Below are 18,152 nucleotides of genomic sequence, written 5' to 3' on the forward strand. Positions count from 1 at the left end.
ATTGGACACTTTGTAAATACACATGCTGAGTGAAGCGTAATGGAGGATGAAATCAGCATCAGCCGTGGTTTGAAACCACAAATCAAAACAGCCTTTGTGAATTAAGGCCATAATGATACACCCCCACCGCAGTTTCTGCCAAGTAGTACTACATTCTATGAGTTACATTGGGCTGCTGATATGTTGGTGGGTAGAAAATCAAATTGGAAGTGAAATGGCAAGGAATTGTTTTGTAGCAGGTTATATAAATCATTATCAGTAAAGTGGATCATAATTAAGACAAGATTAGATGAGAGCACATTACATAGTGACTGGTCCTGCTAATGAAATAAGGGTAAACATTCTAGATATAATTTTATGTAATTTCATGAAAGAAAGAAGAATCTTATGATTAGGATGAAGAGGTACAGATCAGTGGTGTGGTCAAGTCCTTTTATAGGCCAACAGGTATTCTTGAATGTTTAACACATCTACCTTTTGTTGCTTAAAATAAAAGAATATTTGTATTTTGGGGAAAAGAAACTTGCCACTTTAACCATGTGTTCCCATATCTGTGAACACTCTTCTGGAGTAATGAACGGGTTACTTAAGAATGCTCTATTTTTGAAAATTGGTTGGTAATTTGTGCCTATTGCTTGGCTCTCATGGTTGGCAGGTATGCTTGGAAATAAAGCTAGAAGTTTTGACAAGATACCGTACACAGCATACACACCCCTCTCAAAGTCCTATATAACAGCTCAAATCTTTGGCATCCCTTATCTCAATGTTTTCATTGTTTAAAACAAAGAAAAGTACAATAACATGCTTAAGTTTTAAACTAAAAGATATAGTAACAAAAATTCACTTGTGTGATTTTCTTAAGATTATAAAGTGATAATGTCATAGAACGTATTTTATAACAGATGGTAATGGTTTTCCTTGTAATAAGGAATAAAATTAAAGTCTACTAATATTCTTGGTAAAACATTGCCTACCCTTTTTACATGATGTTTACATTGTCATAAACCAACCCGTTTTAATTTCCTGGTGTGTTTATGAAATAAAAAAAGGTGTCAAGATTATGTTAAGCTTATAAATGTGTCTTAAGTTTCCCCTTAATTTGTTTGTTACTCTAAAAACAGTTGTTAAATCATTTATACGTCCCATTTTTGTATCGATACCCCTCTTTGTTTTGTTGTTCTTTTTTGTGGCTAATAAAAACCAAATAGCATCTTGGTATGTTAATTGTCATGGAGTGTTTGTCGTCTGTTCAGTCTCTTCAAAACTGTTTATAAAGACTACCCAAGGATGATATAAGAAGTGGTCTTTATAAGACAGACAGGTTACAATAATACATGTTAAGATAGGGAAAACTAGTCACAGGAATCCACATTACAGGTTAAAGGAGAATTAAACTCTTGGAGCAAGTTAGCTTTTGTAAAAGCAGAAAAATCAAAGAATAAGATCAACAAAAGTTTGAGTAAAAGAGGACTAGCAATAGAAGAGTTATGAGCATTTGAATGTCGAGATCACTAATGCTATGGAGATCCTCCAATTGGCAATGCGACCAAGATCTATGATGTCACAGATGAACAACTCTCCCCTTTTGGACACTGAAAATATACCCCAAAACATCTCTCTTTGCTCATTCTAATCATATGACAAACGATTCATCAATGATATAATGTTGTGAAAACTCTGTACTTGTCCTCTCATAAAAAGAACATCTCACCTTGTGATAGACTCGATAAAAGTGAGAATATAAGTGAAATAAGTACTAAAGTAATGAGGGAGTTGTACGTGTGTGACATCACAGATCTTGGTCGCATTGCCAATGGGAGGATCTACATGGCATTAGTGATTTCAATATTCAAATGCTTATAACTTTCTTATTATTCATTCAATCTTCCTCAAACTTTCAACAATATGTTTCTTTGATTTTTCTCTTTGATATGGATTCAGCTGGTTTCAAGGGTTTCATTCTCCTTTAATGTCCATAAATATGTGAAGCAGGGGGCTTGTTTGTGATAGTTTGGGTGTCCCATTTACATCAATTATTATATATTCCATCCAAACTATTGTCAATTCTCACCTTAGATACATTGAATGAACATGTTTGGCATACTATTATGATAGTCATCTGAAATCTAACTACATGTTCTTTCATTGTTATATTTTATGACTGCAGTAGCTCAAAATACAAAATTGGACACCAAAAATGTCGCACGAATTGACCCCCGGCCTATTTTTTATTTGAATCGCCTATTCCCTGAAGTCAAAGCCAATTTTTCTGGACCAGATTACGCAAGCAATATGTTTCATACCTCTTCTGACTTGAACAGGTTTCTATGGTTCAAATAAATTTGACTTCTGGTCTTTAGTCACTTGAGCAGGTTCATCTGTATGAGGGGGGGGGGGGGCATGTCTGTGCACCTAAAAATTTAACTTCAAATGAAATATAAATTTCTTTTAAATTCCTATGCGATGTCCTACACTGAATAATTTTAATAAAAGTAGTGGGCCTATTTATGGATTATTTACTGCTATGATTACTGTTAAGACCTGCATGATAAATGTGCTTATAAGCACAAGTCTTATTGGGAATTGTTTGACTCGTCTTAACTGGTATGACCCAGTGGGATGATCCTGTGCGTACAGTGGCAAGGTTGTGGGTTCAAATCCCAATATAAGCAAGATCTTGATATAAACAAGTAAGTGAATGCCACTGGCAGTCTCGCCTGCATTACGCGATAGCAGAAGTGCTGATCACTTCAAAAACAACTTACATGAATTGCTTAAAAAAAAAAATTATACAATAAAATGTGAAGTTAATCGACCCTAAATGATCTTTGATCTCTATCATGTGACCTGAAACTCATGCAAATGATCAGTGATACTTGATTACCCTTATGTCCAAGTTTCATGCAATAGATTCATTTACTTTAAAAAATTTCAAAAACTTAATCCTGATAAGCATTCCAGTGTTAATAAGTTCATTAACCCTCGTGACATTTGACCTTAATCATGTGATTTTCAACACAATTTAGACATTCAGTGATACTTGATTACCCTTATTTCCAATTTTCATCAACTAGGTCCTGTGACTTGAGCGGTTTTGACATTTCAAAAATGTTAAAATAAAACCTTGGTTAAGATTTCGATGTTGATACCGAAAACATGGTCATAGTTCACTTACCCTTAATGACCTTTGACCTTGGTCATGTAATCTGAAACTCATGCAAACCGATCAGTGATACTTGATGACCCATGTGTCCAAGTTTCATGATGAACTAGGTCCATATACTTTTTAAATAATGAAATTTCTAAAACTGAGCCTTGGTTAAGATTTCAATGCCGACGACATAGGAGAAGCAGCACCTATATGTATCATCTTTCTCTGCTTTGCAGAAGAAAAAATGTCTTTTTTTACAACTGGGCTTTGTGGCATGCACCTGTAATCCAAGTTAAATTGGGGAAGTTACAAACTGATGCAGAGTTTTGAGGTTAAAGCCTTGGTCATGTCTTTTGGAAGGTGACTTACATTGATCTTGATTCTGCTACATTAATCTGTTTGGTACATGTCTGGTAAGACTCGGCGAACACACAATGCACAGAGACCATGATTTGTGAAATTAAAATTTTAAAGTGGCAGAAGTTTCTTATTTAGACATTTTCTTGTTCTGATTTTAATTTATATTCAACGTTTTGTTGTGGTTGTCTGGACCGTCAACAGCTTAGGACCTATTCACACTCAAAATTTATTTTGGCATACTTATTTTGTGTTTTGTCTGGCATACAGACACATGCAAAGAAAAACAAGATAAAGCACATTTCATATCAAGGCAAAAACCTTTTTATTAATTCAAATATCAGTATTTTTCTCAACATCACTGTGTTCCCACAATGTACAGAAATTCTTTGTTATCAATTTTCACATAACACAAACTAAAATGAAAATCATATAATACAAAAGACAGTGATTCACATCCACTATTTGATCAAGAAATCTTAATGCACAGTAGTCACTTCAATGAAACAAAAAGGGGAAAACCCTTGGAATTAGATTACTTCTTTCTACAGTACAAAGATGATCTGCCGACCGCAAACCAACAAAAACTCGCAAAAATGAATTCTGAGATTTTTCTTACTAGTGATCTTGACAAGGTACATCCTAACCTAAAGTACTTGTAAAACTGATCAACAATGCCAATCCACCAAGCACTTGATTGAATGTACAAGAAATGAACTGAGAGCTCCATAGAACAAAGGAGAAGACAAGGCTTGGAGTTCACTCAAGCATAGATGTTTACGCTGTACCATCTCAATCAAATTTTCAACTTGTACCGGAAAAAAGGTCGTCAAAGAAACTCTTGTGTATCTCATATTCTATTTCACTTTATACATCAAATGCCGACATAAAGAAGAATTAACTGATCAGATACGCATATCTAATATTTTGCTTTTTAAAGACCAAATGATTGTTTTAAGCCTCAGAGAATATTCCCTGGTGACTTATTGCTGGTTTTGGGTGACTGGTCACAAATTTTGAAGGATCAGGGACTCCCCCCCCCTCCATGAAATACCTTAAATACCAATCAATTCTATTTGACTGAAAACTACATTAAAAAAAAATAAATTCTTAAATGGATGTCATTGAAAGGACAGAGGAGTGACCCCCCCCCCCCCATCAACAGAAATAATGCATTCAACAATTATTGCTGAAATTAAATATGGTTTATCACTTAAGTTTGGAAGAGGGTACTGCTTTATTCTTACATCAATGGTATTTTACCAGCCAATCCTACATGATGAAAATGTGTCTTTTTCTTTTCTAGTACTTGTTCTATCATTTATACATTATAGACAACATGGATATTTTGTAATGTTCCTCCACAAACTGAAAGTCAGATCATTGGTTTCATTTCATCTTAATACAGAATGATGTATTGACTTGCCACAGCAGTAAGAACTAACTGTTACAGGTATGATGGTGCTCTTCCTAATAGATAGCATGCATGCCATCCAATAAGCCTGTTCACGGTTGTAAACTGCGCACGAGCAGAAAAAGGTCATTAGAGACAACCATGAAGGTGGCTTTCAAATTCAATGACATAGGCATTTGATGATTATTCATGTATTCCTTTCAAAATATTTATCACATCCAAGCTGAAGAGTAATAAATAGAGCCTTCATAATCACTGGTATTTGACAGGAGCCTAAACAATAGTCAAATGTGCCAAAGGCAGACAATAAAACAGATTTCCAAACTTTATCCCTGATGTACTATTCTAGTCACCTGGTCTATACAATGCCTTTTGTTCTTACGGAACATCTACATTTGAAAATGATAGTGCTTATCCTAATGAAAAATCACAAAGGTCATTTGAGAAAAGTTGATCATGAGCTAACCGTGAACTGGCTTATTGTAACTAACATGGTAACACTGATCAACAGCCAATCAAAATCAAGGATTCCATGAAAGTTACCATTGGATGGCAAAGTTACCATAATGGTAACCTTTATACAACAGGGCCAGGGTCTTTTATGAAATCAATACTCAAACAATACAACATTTCTCATTGCATTAAATCATGAGAAAAAGTGATGAATACTAAAAATTGCATAAGTTTGCAGCATGAATTGACCCATTATTACTGGATCATTATATTATGGAAGGTATGTTGATGATTAATTTGAGTGTGTCTGTATAGCTGGGAGGATGAATGAACTATGGAAAGCCAGGAACACCATAATTCATTATCTACAAGGCCTATACACTACCGTCTTTGGTATGAGATAGTAGTACTATTCTTGCATCAATCAAACCTACTATTTGATGTTGTGAAATCCAATGAACCATTTGGGTTTTTAAGGGCTTAACATACAATTATTATTACCCTGATAATTGGACCAATCACTTTGCGTTCCACACATAGAATGCACAATCTCCACTCCCTGGGGGAGAATTTATAAATGCAATCTGGACGGAGCAACCTATACCAAGCATGCATGCAGCTTGATGGTCAGTCTTCCTAGGGTGCATTTTAACACAGAACCTATTTGATAAATTTATAAACACAAAGGAACACACAGAGTGTCATGTGTGAACACATGTTCTAGATGATGTATTAAGTCCTTGTTTGCTTTCCATAGTAAAGATCTGGTTTCAATCCTCTACATTCTTGACGAAGGATGAGCCCTATATATCTCTATGTCACATAATGACGATGTCACATATATCAAAACAATTCATTCTATGATTGTAAATAATCTCTATTGTAAATATTGATTTATCTTGTTGTGTTACAGAGCCAAGACCTTATTAAAACAATTCAACTTAATACTTTCTTGCACTATTTACAGGGGGGTGAGTGGTCACAAATAAAAAGATCTGAAAAAAGATGAAGTGTTGAAAAAGTCTGAAATAGAAAGAGCTCCCATACTTTTTGTACAGAGGAAGGCCAAAAATAAGCTGAAATTAAGCTGAAAATCAAAACAAATAAAATCTGAACTCTCACACCCCTGTATTTAACAATTTGATGAATTTAAGGTCAAGTGAAAACAAAATAACTTAAATTAAACAGTTTTAGATGTGTGAAACAAAAAACACACTATACAAATCATTTGTAAAATTACAACCATGTAAAATGTAAAGTGAAATTTGTTTTCCAAACTGGTAATCATTGATTCTCTATCAACACATGGCATAGAGTTATCTTACATTCCTATCACCAAAACATTCAATTTAAAAAAAAAGGAAAATGTACCCATGTACTCAATAAATTATGCTCCATTTATATTACTATCATATAAGTTAGTATAATGTTAGACAACTAGACGTATAGCATTAAATATCCATTTTTACCAAAATAAAGTTTACAAAAATTAAGTCATGTGAAAAGTTTGTTTGGATATATAAAATACTTGTCAATCTAATCATAAATTTTACAAGTAACATTTCAAACAACACTAAATTCATCACTACGATTCATCAACTAACACAGATTAGTCAATTCATCAACAGATTAGTCAATCTATCAATTCATCAAACTAGAAGTCAACTGTTCAATCAATTTTTTTCCTCAAAAAATGAAAGATTTGATAAAATTTGCTTTATCATGACAAATTTACTTGTAAAATCCTGAAAATGAACAAATGGAAGTTAAACTTTGAATTTGTAACAATCAACAACTTCTTCATTAATGTATGAAAATTCACAAAAGTAGGAACACATGTAACTAATACTTGATTTGGGCGTAAAACATGAAGAGATGGGATAATAATTCTGATAAAAAATAAAATTCACCACATCAATATTCTGTAACCATTACACAATCAGGATTAGGACATGGAATGTATGTTCATAAATTCAACTACTCTGAAATAAACAATTGAAAAACACCTGGAGTCCCAAAACTTACATTTATGGTAATTCACCCTTAGGCCAAAAAAAAATGTTTGTCGCAACAGAGGTTAAAAAAAAGGGGGGTGTCAGTTGCTTGTTTTTATTTCCTTCCCGTGTAATGAATGATGTTCTACCATGCCATTTGACAGTAAAAAAGTAGGCAAAACAATAAATATAAGGATCAGTCAGCACTTTTTGGGGGAGGAGGAGGAACAAATTTGAAACAAATAAAAAAAACAGAAGATTTGACAAGGGTCGGTGGGGTTCCTTTTTAATGCCTTATTGTAACTACCATGAAAACCTTAATTAACTACTGAGATCAGTTATCCAATTAATAGGCATTTATAAATCTAGAAATTATTTATTCCGAGGAAAACTACTATTATTATCTCAACTTTAGCTTGAGCTACAGTCTCCAGCGCTGAGTGCATTCAAGATATCCTGCCGGTTTACCATTCATCCAATCTGGGTCGAGTACAGAACAATGTGGGGATATTCCTTGCTGAAGGAAAACAAGACATGACTTGGATTCAAACCAGTGACCCTCGAGTTTCATTCTTTTGCTCTTAACCCTAAAGATTTCCTCTACATTTTTCATGATGAATCTGCTGCGTGAACTTTTTTCAATCGCGCCGCTCGCTGACTTTTTACTTTAAAATCTCACAACTTATGAGACCAAATTTGCGATGTTCGGGTACGCGGATACGAAATTATGAAACATTATGTAAGTGCATGTAAGACCCAAAACATGAATTCATGTACAAATCCAATGCAAATTGAGCATTTAGCCAAAATTCATAAATGTATCATTATTTCTTCTTTCACTGATTAAACTTAACTTCAATATAGGACCTATTATCAAACAAAACAAGCTGTGTTCTAAACCTAAATTGAATTAAAACACCAATCCTGTATCTATGCATTTCTTCATCAAATATCTACTATTCTCCATCTGCCCTTGGACTAGGAAACAGTTTTTATTCCTTTTTTTAACCAGTAAATTAAATTGCAAGACTATTATGGCCTTTATACTTGTATATAAAAAACTGTTCGAGTGACTTACTGTTGTTGAAAATCAAAATTGTTTGATCAATGAATGAACGAAAAGCACATGGGTTAATCATTTACATCAGTAGGCTCTGTAACCATGGGTTTGAACCTGATTGACATCCAGGCCCCCCGTCTTGCAATGAGTTACGATTGATCAGATCAATCACAACTATGGACAGCCAGCAACGTCAGCATCTAAAATGCAAATTTGTTCAAAATATTTTCTAGATATGATGTACAAATCATACGTTCATCATTTCCTTGAAGATTCAGTGTGATTCTCTTTGTTTTCTAAGGAGATTGTGCAAATTTCCTGTAGAAAAAAATATGGTATGGATGGATTTCCATACAGTTGAGGTTGATTGGATCTATCATAACTCTTTGTAAAGCAGGGCCCAGGTCAATGTTTCATAAAGCTACAAGTTGAAAGCAACTTTATGAATGACTGGTGATCCTTTTATCATTTACTACAAGAATGGCTCACCACTCATTCCTAACTCACAAACAGCTAACACACACTAGACATCCAATCCCATGTAACTGTACAATACATGTATCTATGATTTTGCTATTAAAAAAAGGAAAACAAAACAGTATTTCCTATAGGATTATACAATGAAATAGGAAACTTGTATGGAAACTCAGAGCTCAGATTGGTAACAAATTGATATTCATTCCTCAAAATTCAGAAAATTTGAGAGGTTTGTATCAAGTATTATTTGATTGTACAAACTAACTTCTGTTAACATCACTTCCTCCCTAACTTTACCATATTCTAAGCCAGACAGCCTCATAACTGAATGTCCTATCACTGCAGCAAAGAGAGAACTTCCCGTATTCTAAACTCAAGATTGAATTTAAACTCTGGTCTAAACTTGTGGTTTAACTATGGATAGCCAATTGTGACACAAATATTGAACAGTACAAGTTCTTAGTATCAGCTCATCTGTCACTCAAATCATTCCTATCTGTCTGAGAATAATAACTGAATTAGTTTTCTTCAGTGTAAACAAAATTTTGACACTTCTGGATTCCTATAGTTTAAGCAAAGAGTTAGACCATGGTCTAAGTTAACCCTAATTCTCCCGGGGGGGGGGGGGGGGGGGGCATAATGCCCCCCTCGACAATTTTCGCAATATATCTGCTGCGCAAAATTTTTTTGACCTCGCCGCTCACTGACTTTTTTACTTTCAAGTCTCACGCAAATTTTGAGACCAAATTTGTGACGCCCGGGTACGCGGTTACGACATTACGCAACATTATGTAAGTGCATGTCAGACCCAAAATTGCTCATAAACGTGATTTCATATACAAATCCAATGCAAATTTTGTATTTAGCCAAAATTCATAAATGTATCATTATTTCTACTTTTACTGATTAAACTTAATTTGCCTTGTTTATGATCAGAATTAAGTCTGGAATGATTTCCATCGAAAAAACAATAAAAAAACAAAAAGTAAAAAAACAAAGAAATACATAAGAAATTAAAAAAACAATAAAATACATAAGAAATCGGTCTTGGTAACATAATTTTTTCATTCACAATTGTTAGGAATGCTATAAAGAATATTTTCAATCAAAAATAGCATTCTAGGAGCTTTATTTAGTGATTCAGAGAAAAAAGTATGATTTCATGAATAAATAGCATAAATAATTCATATAAAATATATGAATTCAGTGAAATTTACCAATGCAACTGCGTAGATTACGTCATTCTCTACCATCATGCAAATTTTTGTTGTGATCGCGCAATCCGCGGCTGAGATCTTAAGGGGGAGGGGGGCATAATGCCCCCCCCCCCCCCCCCCCCCCGGAATGACAAGAATCAATATACCCTGGGAGATTTAGGGTTAAACCGGACTTTAGAATACGGACCATGGTCCATATTCTCAAGTTGGGTTTACTTTAAACTCGGGTTTAAAGTTGTGGTTTAAGTATGGATAGCCAATAGAAAAATCTAAAACAGTATGATTTCAATATATCAGCTCATTTTTCTCTCAAATCATTCTTAACTGTTCTGGAAGGATGAATAAGATAGCTTTCTTCACCATGAGGAGTAAGAGCACAATAATCATAATAAATATACAATGTAAATTAAAAAAAATTGACATTTTTGGCTTTCCATAATTTCAGCACAGAGTAAGACCACGGTCTAAGTTAAACCGGACTGTGGAATACGGACCAAGAGTTTAAAGACACATTATCAATTTAATATGTACACTGTGACAGTGACCCATAATGAACAACCCTTGTAGAAATCAGGCGATATGAGGAGATAATGCAGCAATATTGAGGTAGATTTATATCCTTGATTTCTTGTATCAGAAGTAGAATGTGATTTGATATACACACAAAAAATGTTTTGTCAGTATGTTGCAGAGATGTGTGGTTGGCTATTGAGAATATGTATCAACAATTACTCTGTGTGCATGGTGTAGAATATATTGTTACATATGAAAAATGCCCAAGCCAGATCATGTGTCCTTCCATATTACTGAACATGTACACAAACACTACACACAAGCCTATATTGCATGAGACTTGAATGGATATCCAACACAATGTTACTGAACGCAATACCATTAATAATATTTCTGGGAGAAATATATGATTTGAACAGAGTGAAAAAATCTAGAATATTATTATGCCGAGACCTTGAAAACACAATATACTTTCACCATATTAGAGCAAAAGTTTACGCAGAACACATGACTGCGAGTCATCCTCAGCTCAAATGCAAAGGTTCCTATTCTTCAAACAAGGATCAATTAATTCATTTAATGCAAAAACCCAATGGTTCTTATTCAGACAAATACCAAACAGTACAATAAAAGGAGAATATTGTTGAAATTATTGAATACAATAAATATCAAACAAACAATTATTTGTTGCACTTGTGACAAAGAGGAAAAACAAACTAAAATACAAATAAGAACATAAATGCAACACCTCACGATACCCTGTACAACACTACGGCCAAATGGGGATTCCCCAGAATAATGTTAGGGAAATCCCCCATTGCCCAAGCACCATGTTGGGGAACCCCCTTCAATCAGCAATTGGGTAATCAAGTGTTTCAGACACAAACAAAAGGGTGTGAACATATCATACACAACATTCATTCAAAATTTGCATTGGAATTTACATGCATACTTTAACTGCACATAAATAATATAACACACACTGTATTTGGAGGTTGCACCTTTAGTCAATTCAATTGGCTGCACAAAATACATGTAACCTGCCACATGGAAACCAACTATAAATCACCCAAAATTATTTTTGAGATTTTTATTGAGCAAGAAAGAAAAAAGAACATCCTAAGCTTCAAAATGATATATAAATTGAAAAAAGTGATCAACAATAATCCACAAAAGTACTTGTTCGAATGTAAAAGAAATTCAATGAGAGCTTGAAAACATAAGGAGAAAACAAGGTTTGAAGTTTGGGGTGCTCTCAAGAATGAGATGTGCACACTGTGTGATCTCAGTGAAACTTCCAAGCAGTCCATAAAATATCTCTTTTATATCACTTTAGAACTTAATATTGTGACAGTAAGAAGGAGAAGATTTACTCTTTCAGATAAGCTAATTTCCTTTTGTTTACTTTCTGAGGAAAAAATTATCATTTTACTTACTTTAAAGAGAACCTTCCCAGGCAAATTATTGTTGGTTTTGAAATGGCAGGTCACAAATGTACTTTATCTTGATTATCCCTAATTATAATTCAGAGGTAAAAAGTATTTCTTGGATAATATTGTCTGAAGTAATGGCAGTTAATGTATTTCTTTGTCAATTGGCCTTCATTGATGTTGGTCGAGTGACTATTATTATCATAACACATAGATTTACATATTTCATCTAGAAAAGGTTCATATCATTATGCCATGAGGTTTGAAGTTATATGAAAGAAACTATCGATTTTGCATATCACAAAATTAAACTGAACTGGAGTTCTTGACAACTTATATCAAAAATGAAAATGCAAATACAAATGGGTTGAATAGTAAATACTTTTACATTTGCAAATATTAATTGAAAGGAAATAATAGGTTGTGAACTAATGTTAGTCCTTTCTGAAAATGAAGAGGCAATTCTCAGGTCCAAAGTTCTCTATGATACTCAAAACAGAATAAATCACATAATTCCAAGTAAAACACTGTCCAGAACTCACAGAATTTTAAGAGGAAAAAAAAAACCAACGACAAAGATAAATTGACTTAAATGTGAGAAGTTGTTGCTTATAGACCAACCCTATTGATGTGTTTTTAATATCCTATAATCCCACCCAAAAGTGCCCCACAGTAATGAAATATTAACCGCAATCCTCATTGGACTAATCCAAATATTGGCTCATTTTTCTCGATTTACTCAAAATCGACTATCAAAGACTTGGGTGATTCTTAAATCTATATACCGTTTTAGCAATTATTCATTAGTGGAGTTCATTTGACACATCCCATAGTACATCAAACTCTCACAAACGCTGCTTGGTGCCAATCAACATCATTCAAAAAACAAACATGAACTGCAACGTGACATATCTGCCGTGATTCCAATGGATATCAAACTTCAAGTCCTACACACCACCTCGTTTCTTCTAGACCACTGGTTGAACTGTTATTTTCATAACCTCCTGCTCCATTGCCTAAGGGAAAAAAGTAATAAAATATATTAAATACTTCATCATTTCATCTAAATGATTTGAATATTTTTGCTATTTCAGTGTCCCTTAAGGTGTAAATGAATGTAGATGGATTCAAGACAGCAGTCAAAATGTATACCTCCGTCATCACCAGGTCTGAACTACAATGCATTTCTTGATTCTAATACTGTGAAAACCGTTAAGCTAATCTTCTCACATTATTAATCTCAGAGTCATAAAAAACTTTTTTAAAACTGTAAGTCTTTGTACGTATCTTGAAATATACAATTTAATTTTCTTTAATTTGGCAAAAGCAAAGTGGGAACTAGCACCAAGATCAACATATGATCGTATGTCCTGTTTTTTCCCAGTAGTGTACATAAACCTATAAGAAGTATCATCTCACTATTATCTGATTTTAATAAAAGCAGTGCCTTTTTCAAAAGCGCCATGAGCACCGAAAGGTGGACCTGTGCGCTATATAAGTAGCCACCATTATTATTATTATTATGTGTCTTCATTTAGTTGTTCTCGAAATGAAGTGATAAAAATAATCAATTGTGTATTCAGGAGAATGCAAGCCAACCTGAAAATGAGAAGCCTTCATCAAAGCCCTGATCAGTATAAGGCATTGAAATAGCAGAGAACTCACCTGAATGAGGTTTGTCTTATCATAATCCATCCTGTGTTGATAGATATGGTGACTCATGATGCTATACAATCGCTCTAACTTCTCAATGTTGAAGTTTGTAGTCGCGAGGGTCACGCTCTCTAACAGCCGCTGATTAGGAAAGAATACCAACAAACAATGAAAAAAAAAAGCTATAACACAATTTACTTTTCTAGAATTTGTTATGCTTATTGAACTATCTGGTTGGAAGTATGTGCCATAGTTATATACATATTATGCCTGGTGGGTGTTTCATAAAGCTGTTCCTAAGTTAAGAGTGACTTTAAGAACGACTGGTGCTCCTTCTTTACACACAAAACCCTCGCCAATGAACGCTTTGGTGCATACCATTTACCACGAGAAAGAATCACCAGTTGTTCTTAAAGTCACCCTTAACTTACGAACAGCTTTATGAAACGGCCTGGGAAAGCAGTGTCATGCTCAGTTTGGGGCTTGCACAATCCCTCACAATGACCAGACACATAGATCTCTCTCACCACATAACATGTCTGTTGTGAACATTATGTTTGGTGATTGTAAGATGAATGAAATATTAAAATATACTCTTCTTTTTCTTGAAGAAGGTCATCATCTCTATTCAATATTTACAACAAGTGGAATGCCTCTGGCCGTCTCACCTGCATCACGCGATTCAATATAGCAGCAGTGCTGATTTTGAAAACTACTATAACTCGCACAAGATGTTCAGTGATACTTGGTTACTCTTATTTCCACGTTTTATGAACTAGACCAATACACTTATAGAGATATGATGGCAATTCAACAAATACCCCCAACGTGGCCAAAGTTCTTTGACCTTAACATGACCTTTGACCTTGATCATGTGACCTGAAACTTGCACAGGATGTTCAGTGATACTTGATTACTATTATGTCCAAGTTTTATGAACTAGACCAACACACTTTCAAATTTATGGCTGTAATTCAACAAATACCCCAATTTGGCCAAAGTTCATTGACCCTAAATGACCTTTGACCTTGATCATGTGACCTGAAACTTGCACAGGATGTTCAGTAATACTTGATTACTATTATGTCCAAGTTTCATGAATCAGATCCATAAACTTTCAAAGTTATGATGGTAATTCAACAGATACCCCCAATTCGGCCAAAGTTCATTGACCCTAAATGACCTTTGACCTTGGTCATGTGATGTGAAACTCAAGCATGATGTTCATTGATACTTGATTAACCTTATGTATAAGTTTCATGAACTAGGTCCATATATTTTCTAAGTTATGATGACATTTCAAAAACTTAACCTTAGGTTAAGATTTTGATGTTGATTCCCCCAACATGGTCTAAGTTCATTGACCCTAAATGACCTTTGACCTTGGTCATGTGACATGAAACTCAGGCAGGATGTTCAGTAATACTTGATTAACCTTATGGCCAAGTTTCATGAACTAGGTCCATATACTTTCTAAGTTATGCTGTCATTTCAAAAACTTAACCTCAGGTTAAGATTTGGTGTTGACGCCGCCGTCGCCGTCGCCGCCGCCGTCGGAAAAGCGGCGCCTATAGTCTCACTCTGCTATGCAGGTGAGACAAAAACCGTTACGAAAGAGATCACTAACCTTAAGTCTGTCATGATCAACAATAAGTTCAGGTTCAGGTGCATCCAAGATATTCCTTGGCACAGGATCATCCTGAAGACTTATGGTCAGTCGACGGCTAGATCGTCTTAGGGCAGCTAAAAACACAAGACAATTTAATAGAGATTATGAGATCTCTTGTGTAGCTCTCCACTGGACTCCTGAAGGGAGATAAAAGAGGGGGTGGCCCAAGACCGCATGGCACAGAACAGTAGAGGGAGAACTACAAAACCTAAGGCACACATAAGGAACTATACAGATCTTGGCCCAGGACCAACAGAAGTGAAGGACATTCGCTGCTGCCCAACATGCAAATGGAGGCATAATGGGTAATAAGTGAGATCTCAACCCACTAAGACATCATTATACAGAATTATATAAAATCTTTCTCTTTGGTTGGCTGGTGGAAGGGACCTCATTTCACATTCCTACTGACTCTCATTATGATTTACAGTTCTTTCTTTATCATGATAACAGCATGTCTGCAAACCCTGCTAGTCCACAAACAGGGACAAAGGATCGAACAAAAAATAGAAAATAAGGACATTCGAAATCTTCTACACAACCCTATGGACAGTTTTTCACCAAAATAGGGACAGAGGGTCATTATGGGTGTATATCAGAAAGAGAAGAAAGAGATTAATCATACCAATTCCATCAGTATCCTTTGGTTTGGTAGAATCAGCTGAGGTAGGTGTGTCTCCATCATCATTTCTTCTCTCCTCTTCTCTGCTCTCAATCTCTTTGCCCTTTGACCTGTCTTCTCTGACTCTTTGTAATGGCTCAACCTTCTCAAGAGTAGGAGGTTCAACCTCTGATGATTCTTCACTATTGATGCCATTCTGGAGCTGATGGGACGGGGCCACGTGATCAGTGCTCCTACGTAGCGACCGACGTCCCATGGTTGGTTCGGTTTGCGGGGTACGTGGGCCACTCTTTACACTCTCGTCATCACTATTGTGATGATCAAGGTTGCCACTAAGACGAGGCGACATGGGAGCATCATCTGTGATCTGAGAGAGAGTACTGGGAGCGATGGACGTATCAGCAGATTGATTACTGGTTTCTTGGTGATTAAAGATATCGCCGTTTGTCAGAGGTCCATTATGTAAGATCTCAACCTCATCATCCTCCATGGCCTCTTCCTCATCATTCTCCTCTTCACTTTCTTCGTCAGCAATGGCTTCTTTCTTCTTCATCTTCTTCTTCGACAAGAATCCTCTAGACCAGGCACTTCGTCGCTTTGAAACCTTCTTCTTGGCCTTCTTTGGCCTGCTTGATCTTCCTCCTTCTTCCCTTGAATCCAGTTGATGTGGTGTTATTTTCTGGTTGGCTAGATCCCTGGCCTGCTCCTGTGCCTGTGCCAAGGTAAGTTGATGGAAGGTCTTGTAGAAGCTTGGTGCCATTGCTGCCGTCATAGTGGGATTCTCCTGTCTCCTAGATCTTGACTCCTCAATCTCTTCACATTCCTTTTCAAAGTCTGAATCCATCTCAGCATCGATGATGGCATATGCCATGTCCTTCAGCTCACACGCCCTGTTCCTGATCATCCGATCTAAAATAAATGATAACAGAATTAATCAAGTGCTTGTTTTACATCAACAGAGTCCAACTTCACAAAGTATATTCTACATCATCTTCCTTTAGGATTGATTGAGGTTTAACCCTGTATAGCCCGGGCTATTTTGAAACTGCACAGCGCTGGATAGGGAAGACAACACAATCAACCAACACAATGAGTCTGAATAATGAGTCTGTAAGCATCTGAATATCAATCTGTACAGTTATGTTAAATGGTAGGGTTTGTTTGCACAATGTTATTCATATGGATTGAATTACAAAGCAAATGAAAAATATCAACCACTTTACCAGGAAAAGGTTCTTTAAAGGTCAAGTCCACCCCAGTAAAATGTTTATTTGAATAAATGGAGAAAAATCAAACTAGCAAAACGATGAAAATTTCATCAATATGGGATATATAATAAGAAAGTTATGACATTTTAAGGTTTGGCTTATTTTTCACAAAACAGTGATATGCACAACTCAAATGAGACAGTCGATGATGTCCCTCACTATTTCTTTTGTTTTTAATTGTTTGAATTATACAATATATTTCATTTTTCATAGATTTGACAATAAGGACCAACTTGACTGAATCATAAGGTATTTAACAATGCTCATTCCACATGTTCAGGGAGGAATTAATCGTTTCACTAGACAATGAAAAGAAAAATAGAATATTTCATATAATAAAATACAAAAGAAATAGTGAGTGGATGACGTCATCAGTCTCCTCATTTGCATACCGACCAGGATGTGCATATAACTGTTTTGTGAAATTAAGCAAAACTTTAAAATGTCATAACTTTCTTATTTTACATCCGATTTTGATGAAATTTTCAGCGTTATACTTGTTGGATTTTTCTCTTTTTATTCAAATCAACTTTTTGTTGGGGTGGACTTGTCCTTTAACTTGCAAATGGTGCAGCTCTCCCTTACAGAGGACCAATCAGGACAGACAGCTTTAAGACTTCTCCGAAAGTTTGAGTGAAATGTCTTGCCCAAGGGCATAACTGTTATGATTGTAAGTCTGAGTTTCTTACTTAAAATCTAGTGAAAATATTGATTTCTTTAAGTAATCTATTAAACTTAAATGTGAAACACCTTTTAACAAAGTTTCAATTCAGGAACATTATAAAAATCAGTATGGATATAAGCAAATTCAATGCATACAAGAAGAATATGTTTATCTGTAAGTATACAATTATATACCATTCTTTAGGAATTT

The 18,152-nt window shown here is 35.1% G+C and overlaps 1 protein-coding gene across 3 annotated transcripts in view; it reads right to left on the minus strand.

Annotated features, from left to right (window-relative positions):
• Positions 1-11,297: 11,297 nt before the first annotated feature.
• LOC129280844 (ATPase family AAA domain-containing protein 2-like) overlaps positions 11,298-18,152 on the minus strand; it is a 36,736-nt gene continuing 29,881 nt past the window's right edge. For all 3 annotated transcript variants that reach the window (XM_064111757.1, XM_064111758.1, XM_064111759.1), the window contains exons 20-23: positions 16,014-16,919; positions 15,347-15,462; positions 13,732-13,860; positions 11,298-13,082 (exon numbers count right to left, since the gene is read on the minus strand). In XM_064111757.1, coding sequence (XP_063967827.1) covers positions 13,035-13,082; positions 13,732-13,860; positions 15,347-15,462; positions 16,014-16,919 — 1,199 coding nt within the window. In that variant the 3' untranslated portion in view covers positions 11,298-13,034. The remainder of the gene's footprint in view (positions 13,083-13,731; positions 13,861-15,346; positions 15,463-16,013; positions 16,920-18,152) is intronic.

The sequence above is a fragment of the Lytechinus pictus genome, chromosome 17 (assembly GCF_037042905.1).
Source record: "Lytechinus pictus isolate F3 Inbred chromosome 17, Lp3.0, whole genome shotgun sequence".
Lineage (NCBI taxonomy): Eukaryota > Metazoa > Echinodermata > Echinoidea > Temnopleuroida > Toxopneustidae > Lytechinus > Lytechinus pictus.